At 37.3% G+C, this 13,516-nt stretch overlaps 1 protein-coding gene across 3 annotated transcripts in view; it reads right to left on the bottom strand.

Annotated features, from left to right (window-relative positions):
- Positions 1–13,516, bottom strand: part of shank3a (SH3 and multiple ankyrin repeat domains 3a) — a 245,793-nt gene that overhangs the window by 127,631 nt on the left and 104,646 nt on the right. For all 3 annotated transcript variants that reach the window (XM_024803193.2, XM_076885709.1, XM_076885710.1), the window contains 2 exons: positions 9,677–9,880; positions 5,938–6,009 (listed from right to left, as the gene is read on the bottom strand). In XM_024803193.2, the coding sequence (XP_024658961.2) occupies positions 5,938–6,009; positions 9,677–9,880 (276 nt within the window). The remainder of the gene's footprint in view (positions 1–5,937; positions 6,010–9,676; positions 9,881–13,516) is intronic.

Genomic DNA, 13,516 nt, shown 5'->3' with positions numbered 1-13,516 from the left:
TGTGGTTGGAGGATGTGTTTGTGCGTGCACGCGGGGGGGGGGGGGGGCAAACATTTTCTTGTAAAACAAAGGGGGGCTTAGCAAAAAAAGTTTGGAAACCACTGCCATGAGGCAACATTTTGCCCTCTATGTTTTTTGTTTTCTTTTTAGTGATTTTTTTAGAGTGTTGAACATTTTCAACACTAGAGAATCTTTCATATGAAATGTATCCCTGAAACAAAATGGGACACTCAAACATTAAATATTCAAGTAGTACACACAAGCACTCAGTAACACAATGTGTATAACTTTGACTACCCTATTAATAACATTTAAAAAAAAGGAAAACACAACAGATTTTTAATCAATAGCTTTAAACCACCAACTGTTACTAGGCAGTTGGGTTAGTTTCTATGATTGTGAGGATTAGCAATACAATTAAATTTTCTCATGGGATTACACAAAGCTCTGTATAATCAGCTATTAAACTGTTCTCACAAGTCTTAGTCGATTAATTGTAAAAAAAAAAAAAAAGAGCATATCTAAGAACATTAGCCACACATTAGGGGTAACAGCAGTGCACTCCATGATCTAATGTTATGTTTTTCTTTTTTCATTAAACTGTAATGTGAAGCAGTATTTTTCAATAATGTCTGCCTGCAAGAAAAGCACATGCCAAATAACAAACATACCATTTTCTCATGGAGTTTAGTTAAAATTGAAGCTTTTTTAAAATAAATAAATAAATAAATAAAATAAGGGTGAAAAGAAGAAAATGATGAAAACAGTTTTTCCAGAATTTCTTCCCTGCAGCAGCTCTACATCCCTCTGTAGCAGACAAAAGTACACAAACACAGTTTGAAGTTCTGGCGTTCTCTCCAGTGCAAATCTCCTGCCATCTGATGGGGTCTGATGCAAATGCATTCACGTCTCTCTCTAGTCTGCTCCACTCCAGTCTACAGACACACACACACAGAAAACCTGGACTTCACAAGTAACTATTTACTGTCACCTCCTGCTATACCACACCTGCCACCTGCACCTGTCCACCTCAGCCTTGTACTACGAAGCCTGTTTAAGATACTCAGGATGTCTGTTTTTGTTATCTGGCTTCAGGTAACCCGACATAATGAAGCAGGCTAAGTCATCACATAAAGGTGGTTATCAGCACAATAAGTAAACCCAGGGTTTCCCATTCTAGCTAGCTCTGCAGGTTTACAGCACAAAAAAGTATTTTTGCATGCTTGCAGCCAACAAAGGAGAAAGTGTAACAGTGTTTATGTGGTATTATTCCACTTGCCACAAATATCAGTGTAATGGGGAAACAGCGCCCCGCCTCTCGGTGTGGCTGGTTAGGTGAGGCTGGCTGCAGTAATCGCTGCCAGTCTGCCGTAGCCATACGAGAGGTGAGTTGTATTTACCGCACACAATGTAGCTAAATAGTACAGACACATAAACCATGTATGATCAACTGATGGGCACCGAGTGTAATAAGTGCTTAGTGGACACATGTGCAACATCAGTTTTATGTACTTTTCATTTGTTTATTAATGTGTGAAACTGTATGCTAAAGTGGAATGCTAATGGGATGTTCTGCCGTAGTGTGCTGTGCGGAGTGGTGTGTGGCGAGCCCTTTGCACTGATACAACACCGTTGTTTGCATTCAGGAAATAAACTGGCAACAATCGATCAGAGACTCCTTGTCTTCTTAAAAACACAACACAGTCGAGGAGTCTGTTTGGGCCGAACTGTTGCAGCGGGGTGAAGCAGAAACTGGTTACAAAAGCAGCAAAGCAAAAGTTAATGGATGAAGTTCAATCTAGAGCTGGGCGATAGAACGATAACGATATGTATCGCGATATAACTTTTACTCGATAGAGAAATTAAGCTATCGCGATAGACCTCGCCGCTCTTGTCCTCTTAAAAAAAAAAAAAAAAGTCAGCCAATCCAAATTAGGTAACGCAGAGCCGAACCAATCACAGCCGCAGCGTCACGTCGCGTGACTTGTTACGTACAGCACAAGTGCCAAGCCGCACGTGTGTTTGTTTGGGAAGCAGCCAGCGGGTAATGGAGCCAGCGCGTAATGGAGGAAATGAGTGTGCCGACTAGAAAAATCAACCGAGTGTGACCGAAGAGAAAACAGATGATGGTTCCAATGCCGGAGAGATTGTCGAACGGAAGAGCCAAAGAAGTTCCGTAGTGTGAAGGTATTTCGGCTATTTCAAGTCTGACAAAAATAGCGTGCACTGTAAATTGTGCCGAAAGCAAGTCTGGAAATACAATAAACTGGTGCATGCGTCACACTGTGCGCCACGTTATTGTTTCGGTGAAATGAATTTCTACAATACTGTTACTGTTAATTCTACTCTCTGCAGTGTTTAAATGCTTACATATACACACAGTTACTGTCCGTCCACACATACGACTCGGTTCTGCTTCTATGCCCCAGCTTTGTTTACTTTTTCCCACCGAGGCTTCTAGACTTCTGATTGGCCAACATTTCTGCACGGTTAGGAATCTAGCGCCACCTGCTGCTTTGGCATGTTCATAGCAGCGTTTTCCTTCATTTCTGCCTTTATGTGTGGACGGGATTATTTTTTAAAACGAAAACGGAAAATCTCCGTTTTCAAAAATACCCGTGTACGTGTGGACGTAGCCTCAGTCTCTGACTGGAAGCGCTAATTCGTCATTCGGCTTTTGTCAGACTAAAGTAACTGTTAAAACTGTTTGAAAAGCTCAGCTATACAACAAGGAGAGATTGAGAATTTCCTTTTAGTTCTCAGTTTATTTGATATTGACAAAAGTTAGTCAGTTTTGTCTGTTCTTCTGTAAAACAAACTAAGATTTATTTTTAGAATTAATATTTTGTTTCTAAGTGGAATTGACAATTTAGTAGTCTGTTTCATTTGTTCTATTTTGAAACTTAAACGCTTTAGCGGCTGCCTTTTGTGTAGTTTGCAATATTTGCCTTTATTTATCTGAAAAAGTCTCATGTTCCTTAAGTACATCTACCCTGTTGAACTTATTATGGGAAATAAATATTTAAATAAAAACAAGCTGCTGATTATTTCACATTTTACTTGTGAGCAACGGCACATTTAAATCTTACAAATATAGTTATTTGGCTTATATCGTGATAGATATCGTTATCGCCTGAAATGAAAAAAACATATCGTGATATGAAAAAATCTCATATCGCCCAGCTCTAAAGTTCAATCTATATAATTTAATACTCACAGGGGAAAACTTTAGACACCACTTAAAAACTTTAGACCCTAGTCCTAGGGATCTTACAGGAATGGACATCTGATTGATCAGTGGTTGATATTTTCATGCCTTTTGATTTCCAATCTTGAACATAACTTGAAGCATGGAGATGCAGCTGGGTATGGAGGGAACCACTTCCTTAGTACTGAAAACCCATGGACAACCTTAAAGTTACCCGAAAAACCCAAATCCAGCTTCACAGAACAGGCCACAGTTGTACTCACTAAATTCCTGCTGCAAGCAATTATATCATCAGTCACCTGTGTGCACACCTGGTTCCCATTATTTCATGAATAATATTAATAGTGCTCAGCAAATATGCATGCTTTGCCAGATTATCTAGGCTGCCCAGAAGACAACATTTATCCTGCTCTTCTTTTCTGTATTTGAGACCACCTGCTGGGCCTCACAAATGTCTGCCAACACTAGCCTTTTGGTTCTGTTTGCCACTTTATACTGTGTCTGTGAGCCTGCTGATCCACCAAGCTTAGTTTACCAAACCTGCCTTCTCTTCTGCAGTCTGTTCACATCCGGTTAGCAACATGCCCTTACACATATTTTTCAATATATGAATTAAAAGTTGCATTTCAATCACAAAAGATTTGAAATTTGATTTACCTTGCACTTATACATGCATTAAGAACATATTGTTTCTGACAAAAAATTATACTAAGTGAACAAAAATTAGTTCAGGATTGCAAATCATGTTTCCTGTTCTGTTTCCTAGTTGAATAGGAAATCATGCATTTTACAAAAGAAATTTCAGTTGTATTTTGACAAAAAAGCAATTATACAAGTTTGGGAAAAGCTCGGGATGAATCATACTAGTGAATGTGGCCCTATTTTTTCCCTGAATATTTTATTGTGCCACAGTAACACACAAAAGATCTAGTTTATGTTTATGTGACATCTACCATGCTTCTTTGTGTATGAGCACACTCTGTCCTTATGCAAGCATGTTAGTGCTTGACATGGCCTAAAGAGCGTACTTCAATTACACATGAATGAACCAACAAACATAAAGAGCAGCACTCTTACTTTGGCCCTCTTTTCAACCATCTCATAAAAAAATTACACAATAAAACTCAACCAGAGCCTCTCAGATGCAAATACTTGGCTGACAGTACCAAGTAAGCAATTTCTAAAGTGCTTTGTTGTCTTAGTGATGTGAAACATTTCCGTTCTATAATCTTAATGGAGAATCAGTAAATCCAGCTGGAAATTATTTTGAATTTTACCTTTAAAAACACTTTTAGCACCCTGATCAGCCTGCTGGTGGGAAAACATAAAAAGGGAAAGAAAAAACGAAACAACTCTAAAATCAGATTGACAGCGATGTTTGCCAGAGAAATGCGACTACACAGGAAATTAGGCAGTAAGTACCAAGACCATGAAATGACTATTTTCAATATCCACCAGGAATAAATAACTAAAATGGAGGTATTTCATATAAACCTCTCAAAATGAAAGGGCCCCAGTAAAATTGCAAGTTTTATCACGCCAAAATTTACTAAACTATCAGCAAAAGATAATACATTTCATGTTGAGAAAATTAACCCAAATTCTAGTTGTCCTTTGCTGTCTTGCCTCCAAAACTTAAATCCAATGCGATAAAACCACATTTCCTGAGCAACTCAATCTCCCAGTGTGGCTTGAAAATATTTTCCCGAGAGCATTTTTTCTGTCTTATTCATTTGTTTATGCATAAATGCATTACATGCCAGTCTACCATTGTATACAGCGTTGTTGTCCACTTTTTAATATGAGCTTTTATTTATGTTACAAAAAACACTTTAAAAAGGAAGCCTAATTTCTGCTATTTAATACCTAAGAAATATCAACTTTCACAGATGGTTCCAAAATATGCCAAACTGCAAAATGCATAGCTACGTCTTGACTAAAGCCTCTGTAACTTTGTTCTGTTTCATTTCAGCAGCATGAATCAGTCTGAAATGAAAAATATATATACTCTTAGTGTGTTTTCACATGTTATATTAATTGCATGTTTACTCACTATTTCCCATGATGATATAATATGCTTCCTTTGGTACTTTTAGTAAAAGCTTCTTTCAGCCGCTCCCTTATTCACAGAGGGTCGACACAGCAGATAGCTCCGCATATTTGATTTGACAGATTTTTTTTCACCGGATGCCCTTCCTGACACATCCCCGAAGGGATTTGTGTCCAACCAGGGACTTTATGTGTTAGGCAAATGTGTAAACCACAAGACTATGGAACCACAATCATACCTTTGGCACTTTCAGTATAATAGCCATATTTTCAGAAAATATGGCTTTGGACAGCTAAATATTGGTTCTTGTGACATCTCTAGTCTGTACAGACATGTGTGTACAAGGAAAATCTGAAAAAACAGAACACGGAACAAGCATGTGGGCATTACTGAATGGTCTCAACATGATTTTGGATCCTTGGCTTTGCTTCGCTTCAGCAAGATTTCAATCTAACATATGTAGACCAGTTTCATAGGCAACACTCATTGCTTCCATCATTACTTTCACCATCTAAACATAAAAAAGGACACAATTTTTCCTTGTAGTGGCCCACTGTGCCACTATGCTATCCAGTCAGTGTTTTAATTACTGTATTACTGTACCTGTATCACTGCGTTCAAAAGGTTGCACAAACAAAAAGCTTGTGGAATTGAAAACCGCACGACTATTTGGGCTTACCTTAGTGTGGAGCTTGGACAACTGCTTTTCATCCAGGTAGGTCTGAGTGTAGACACGTCTTTTATAGCGGAACTGAAAAAGAAGAACAAATATAAGAGGCTCTTATCTCTGCTTTGCAAAAAAAATTAAAGTTATTAACTAAAATTGTCATGCAGCATCATCTGCTTAGCCTAGCTTGTGTAAAATAAATTATTTTCTATTAGTTGGTCCTATGAAATAGAAAGTGAGAGCAGAAACAAACATATTTGGACTTATTTAATAACTTTCAAAGTCATTATGAAATGAAATTTCTATCTGCAGCTTGCTGTCATCTCTTTCCAGCACTCATGTCATGTTTGTCATATATTACATCTTGCTTGAAAACCCAAAAACTGTGACTTGGAGCTTGAATATGAAACATAAATAGGTAAAAAAAAAAAAGTCTTCCAATATCAGCTAAACACCTCATGTATAGGAAAAGCACAAAAAAGACATTTTCACCATTTTTAGACAAAATATTTTCTACAGCTAGAAAATCAGATTAGAAAAGAAAAGCATAACAAAAGTTGAACTTGAACTCTGAAGGCAACCAATCAATACATTATGTAATAAAAAGTAGAAAATCTGACAAAATAAAAGTCAAAAAGTAACTACTTGACTTAAGTATAGCAGATAAATAAGTATAGCTGTACACAGAAAAGGCGATAAAGACAACTAAAATCACACCTGACAACTCCTCACAATCCTCCATGACAAGATAATAAATTAAGACCAGGCATATAAAATGAGAATCCCACAGAAGATGACTTTTTCAGAAGCAGAGCAAGAAAGTGGTCAGCAATTTGGTCGGGATCCTTGTAGCTTAACAAATATGAGACAAAATATAGCTTTTTAAAAGAAAAAAATGTATACGTTGGAGAAAGTGTGCTAATTACATGGCTTGGCATATATAGAGTACAACCAGCTATTTATAAAAGAAATGACGAATGCACGAAGGTGCTTAACCAGAAAATGTTCCAGCAGCAGATGAGGATGTGAGCACAACTATTTCAACTATTTCAGCACGTTTCCTAATATTATAACAAAGCTTCTTTGTTTTGTTTTTTATCATAAAGAAGACAGATCCAAGGCACAAGTGGTCTAGTAATCAGACAATAGGTTAGAGATGTGGCAGTGGTGAGTTCAGGTAGCATGATGACTTGAGCTTTCACTACTGCAAACTAATTCATCAAGCTTTCTGCCTCTACCATCCAACTTTGGTCAGCAGCTTTACCGGAATTTGTCAAAAGCCAGATCATTCATTAGGTCTGATGCAAACTGCTTGTTTTGTAGAAAGGTTTCACTGAACACTGACAGCCTGTAATACCTTTAAAACTTTGCGACTTTCACTGCCCAGGACTCCATGTATTTCAGGTCTCTTTGTGCTTGTGTGTGTACGTGTGTGCATGTCTGCTTCTCCAGCGATGTGTGGCATTCACCAACAGAGTAAATCCACAGCAGAGCACAGGATTTTCAGCCGCTAATCCGAACCTGTCAATCTTCTCTACACCCAACATGCCTAAGGGAATAACTGCAGGTCAATACATAGTGTTCTGGCAAAGTAGCAGCAGACACTTGTGCACACACAAACTGATCAATCCACGCCTATTGAGCTAAATTATAAGTTTTAGGAAGTACAACCACAAATCCAGATAGAATTAGATACAGTACAGACTAGACAAACAAATGGACAAATGGCACTGACAACTTACCCACCCTGTCAGCTCTTGCATCATTTTGCCTCTTAAATTGTGTAACATCCTAAATGCTGTGTAGAATGAATGTTAAGGGGTTTGGTAAAGGAACCTAACTGGTAATGCCATTGCAGAAAATTGTGTTGTTGTTTTTTTGTGATAAGCTGTGACTTCTGTAGAAGTATATGAGCTAAAACTGAGAATTTTAGAGAGAGGGTAGTAGAAAGTAGAAACATTAAAATGTGTAGACATAGTCTAGTAGAACTCCAAAATCAACGTAATTAACTTTAAATGAGTATTATTCGTCCTTAAGCTGAGACATTACACAATCTCAAGCTTGATTTGCAGTCAAGACTCTAGAAAACTAACATAGCTAATTTCATAACAAAGTTTTATAACAAAGTAACGAGACAAAAAATTCTTAATGTTTCAGGGAAGAATTTACTCTTTGGTAGATCTTTATTTCGCTTTATTTCAAGCTCTTGACATGTCACAAAATCACTGAAAACAAAGGCAGTCAGGGAAAAAAAAGAAAGAAAACCTAGCCGTCATCTTTACACCCTTGTCTGTTAAACAGTCTCTAATTCTCTCAGATCAAAAAGCTTGATGGACAAGCACTGTAATTATCTTTGAGAGATGACAGCTGCAGCAGACAATAAACTGTCACTGACTACAGCATTATTGCCATCGGGTTTGACTGGCACATCAGAAAAAGCATACATCACACTTAAAATGATGCAGACACATGCATCCAAATGTCGCATCAGCCTGCATGTGAAGCATAAACACACATATAGACATACGACTTTTGAACAACAATGAGTTGTAATATGACTGACAAATGACATGGTGAGAAAAATGATAAGAGAAACTATTACACTGGCCTATAAACTGAATCACGCTGCCATGGGAACAAGGACCCCTCCCCGAAAAACCACAGGTGCAAGATGCTGTATTTATTATTAGGTTAAAAGGACTATGACTAAAAACACATTCATCAATATGGTTTAAAAAACAGATGTCTACAGTATGCTAGGATAAAACCTATAAAATATAACGCATCAGTATTTATATAACATCAAAACAACAGTGCACTAAAACAAAGGTAAATTAAACAAAAACTACGTGCTGTATATGAATGAATCAGCACTGTGCGCAGGCATAGTGACACTGGTGTGCAGTGTTGGCCCCTATTATGCGAAGCAAGCACCTCTCACTGTTGTGTAGCAAGATTCAGCTGCTGTGAAGTTACTGCAGACTGGAATGATTAGGTTACTCTAATCAAACATGAAGTGTCTTAATAAGCTCAGGTTTCAGTTATCCAAATGTTGTGCCCCAGAAAGGAATTAAACAAACTGTTCATGCAGCATTATGATGGCCTCTCTGGCAGTTATTAGCTAGAACAGAGCTAGAGAGGCCACTAGACTGCAGAGCCAGCGTTAAGCATGTTCAGTTTCCCAAACATATTTCTTATACCTCCAATAAAAAACGTTAAGCTCTATATATTTCATATTTCGACAGCCCTACTTCCATAACTACAGTAGTATGCATTCTTGTTGAAATCAGCTGAAGCAGCGACAACCAGCTTTTTCTGTGACATACAAAATAAATAAAACAACCATTATTGGGAACGCTGAACTGTTGTAAAATTTCCAAATTAAAACAGGATATGGACAGAGTTGTTTCATTAAGTGGTGCAGGAGGCACTGATTGGCCGGCTTGTTTGCCAGTATCAACATCTGTTGTTCAGCTTTTCCTAATAATACTCATTTTGATCGTGTGTTTAGTATTCACAAAGTGCTTTACTTAAATCATGCAAAGATAATTATTAGGACAATATATAAAATACAATAAAATATAGGAGGAATATAAAAGCATTTCTAATGTGAATTGATTTTTCACAGAGTCAAAAATCTTTTTGAAGATGTATACACGATTATGTATGGTGCTGTTGCATATACAGCTTCTTTCTCTCTTCCTATCATACATCAGTGGAAGCCTTATAAATGCACACGATCCACACCTACCTCAAGGTAAGGTACAGGAGCAATAGATGGGAAGGGGTATTCCCTTAGCCGTCTCTCCTCATCCAGAAACTTGCCAGCCCTGCCGTTGTATGCCGGCTGGAATAGGCCATAGTTTAATACATCCTTCAGGCTCTGGTTGAGAGTACACAGGATTCGCTGCTTGGACAGCCAGATTGGAGCATCCACATTGAATTTTAAACACTTCTGCAGGGACAAGAGTAAAAAAAGGGAAGAAGGTTAACTTCACGGCATGTTTAAACATATCACATACTGCACTTAAGCGGAATTAGGAGACTGATATGTAACATATAATAAGAACATATAACATTAAATATAAGGACCTGTTTCATCACAGAGACATACATTGGATGTCCAATATCATAAGAATAAGAAAATGCCAATTCACATACAGTACTGTACAAGAATCTTAAACCAAACCTGATTTCTTTCTACTTTTCTACTTTGCTCCCAAGAAGCCAAACTTACATATATATTGCATATATATAAGAGCTGATGAGAAAAGGTATAAAAAATCTAGATTGTATCTTTAGACACTTTGTTACTAGCAGCCTATCGCAAAAAAAAAAAAAACCCCACATAATTTGTTCCCACTTTCTTAGTGAAATCAAGGAAAACATAGCACAGTTTGACATAAAATAGTATTTTTGCACCAACAAGGTGAAGTCCAAAACAGCTATTAGATGAAAACTTGACAAATCTCTTCATGGTGTGCAGTTTTCCTAAAACATGTGAGGAAACTGGACAAGTGGAGGACACAAGAAGTAGCCTAAAAAACTTTCTGCAGTAAAAGAACAAAATAGTATTTCAAAGTCATGTCCTTTAAAAAGATCCAGCAATGACCTGAAACACAAGATCTCAGAGATGCCTCATCAGAAAGAGTCTCAGTGGAAACGTAGCTGTTAGGAAGCCATGTCAGGAAGGGAGTGAACCAGGGAGAAAAGGTGTGCCAAGTTACACAAGAACTGGACTAAAATTTAGTGGCATCAGGCCTTTTGGATTTGTAAATACTAATGTAAAGTTTTGAATTCATACCACCGTCAACAAATACAGAGGAGGTTAGAAGGGAGGGACAACACTGAATGTCTACAGTTATCTGTCACACATGGTGGAAGCTCTGTTATGGTTTGAAAGCTGCATTTCAGTGGTGTTGGAGATCTTGTCAAAATTGAACACAGAAAAATACCATCGGATTTGAATCCACCATACAATACCATCTGGAAAGCAATGAGGACTTTGATCCCAAACACTCAGCCAATGTAGTAAACGCATACCTGAACAGAAAAACACAACAGAGGAAGATTAGGTGTGGACTGACATCCCAAAAGCCTGGACCTAAACATTTCTGAAGTAGTGTGGGATCATCTTCAGTGAGAATGGAACAAAAGAAAGCCAACATCCAAAGAAGAGCTTTGAATGCAATTCAAGAAGCCTGGAGAACTATTCCTGAAGGCTACTCAAAAGAAACTACAGGAAAGCTTGCCTGATAGAGTTCAGGCTATGTGTGTACAGATGGCCATTGTATTGTATAAACTCAGTTTTGCCTTATGTACTGTATCTCCATATATATTTCTACCTTTCATTACATAATTGCACCCACCTCCCCATTTTCTCAACAAAATATAAAGGGTTGGCTCAAGATTTTGTGCAGTAATTTAAGTATAGTAATAGCTTCAGAATTACTTTTGAGACTTTTCTTCGAAAGGTCATCTTAACAGTCAGTGGTAGTTACCAGTAAATAAAACTAGAGAATAATAGGCAAAAGCTCTCACAGAAAGCCTTTATTTTGCTGACATCAATTTTTCAGAAACTTCTGGTGTCACGCCTGAGGTAAAAGCCAGGTCTTTTAATATAATATGCAATTCACATAGGTATGGTGGCTTTTCACAGTTATATATTACTGTTCACCCTAAGAGCCTGTGGTAGTTAAAGTAAACAAAACTAAGCAGAATTTCTTACACATAAAGTCGACATCCATTTTTCAGCAACATAATGTTGTGTCAACACGTGAATGTGCATTATTTATTATTCTAGGAAAAATGAAGCAAGGCAGTATGTAACTGCTACACCAACAGCAGCAGGAGTTCTGTCTTTAGTCATAAATGCAAGAGTTCAAAGGTTCTGATGCCTGTGGGAAAGATGTGGAAAAACAATCCACTCTGCTGATTTCTGTGCTCTGATAAGCAACCGCATATATATGCAATACATACTGTATACAGTGGAAATCTGCCTCTTAGGCATAAACTTCTCCTGTCTAAAAAAAAAAAATCTCAAAAATTGTAAACGTCTGCCAACTGTTAATTAAAACTCAAATATTGGCTAGTTAACAGTATATGCAGTGCTATGCAACCAACTTCTCCAGTGTGCAAATGTGTATGGATATTGTGGCAGGTTCAAACACCTGCAGAGCCTAAGCTATAAATGGCACAGAGAGCAGAGAAAGTACCAAACCAATAAGTGATAAATCAATAATTCCTGCGTGCAATATAAACTCCAAACCTCAGCTCTAACCCATTCAGCATCACTGTATTTCTGACAGTGAGATGAAAATGTTAACAATAAAATCTTCTAACAGCAACACATCACTAACAACAACCACACGTAAGTGTCAAAATGCAGAGGCATATTAGTTAATCTCTTTAATATTCTGAGTTTGGCAAAGTAATAAATGAGTCAAAAATGAAAGTGCAAACATTACAGTAGTTGCAGAAGCAAAGACACACGGTAATGCAAAATTCAGAGATATAGGAATCCTGGTTATAAAATATTAAACAACGTGTTTAATATTACTGAGTTATACCACGTTTTTCATGCATTGCTCCAAAGTTCAACTAAATCAGCTGAATCAAAATCACACGGGCTTTGATGGGACCTTATCATTCTACAGTCTTGGCCTGCATGATGTGCTCTGTGCTCAGCTCAACCAGCAGAATTGCAGAGGATGTGCCTGAACCAGAGGTATTACTGCTACAGACCATTTAACAGTTTAAGAATTGGCTTGTCCCCAGTGTGTAAGACTTTGTCACCTTAAGAAGTAACTGAAGAAAATATTTAAAAATGGCAAATTGCTATTGATAATGCTGTTGATTATTGAATTTAAATGGTAACCCTCAGTTACGTCAAGAGAATCAGATGAGAAAAATATTGGTTCTGTCTACCCTGAATTGATCTGTCCTACTTTATATACCAGGTGACCATATCAATGGTTTTTGAAGCCAGCAAGTCATGATATCATTTAACCAATTATTCTTAGGTTGATAATTGTTAATAGGTTATTTGGATTCCTTATTAAGATCTGTTAAATAAAGGTCTGGCTATATGAGGTCAATAAATAAAACTATTACTAAAATTTATATCCCTCTAGCTATCCAACAAGTTGTACTTTTTACTGTACCAATCAATCCAGCAATCCACAGCTAACCTGGGATTTCCAAGGAAAGAGGTCCCCTTTCAAATTCTCTACTATTTGGCTTTACTATGCGTTTTCTTCTTTCAAAACAGTCGGGATTTTACCATCAAGGTCTCTTTAGTTAATCGCTTTGGTATTGCTTTAAGGGGAATATTTGTTGGCAACTATTCATTTCATCATTAAATGTAAAGTTTAAAACAACGGTTATAGTTATTTCTGTCATGATCCTTTGGTTTTATATCCAGTGTTTTCAGTTTTAGACTCGCTCTTCTGTTTGATGTTTTCTGTTTGACTTTGTTGTGGTTTTGAGTTGAATATGATCTTTTCTTAGGTTGTGTTTTCATTTTGATTTTGTATCCATAGTTTTCTTTCTTGGTTATTCTTATGTTCTCCATGCCTAGTCGCTGTTTCTG

This window comes from Maylandia zebra, linkage group LG7 (genome assembly GCF_041146795.1).
Source record: "Maylandia zebra isolate NMK-2024a linkage group LG7, Mzebra_GT3a, whole genome shotgun sequence".
Lineage (NCBI taxonomy): Eukaryota > Metazoa > Chordata > Actinopteri > Cichliformes > Cichlidae > Maylandia > Maylandia zebra.
The sequence above is the reverse complement of the archived record's forward strand: the minus strand, read 5'-3'. Positions and strand labels throughout refer to the sequence as shown.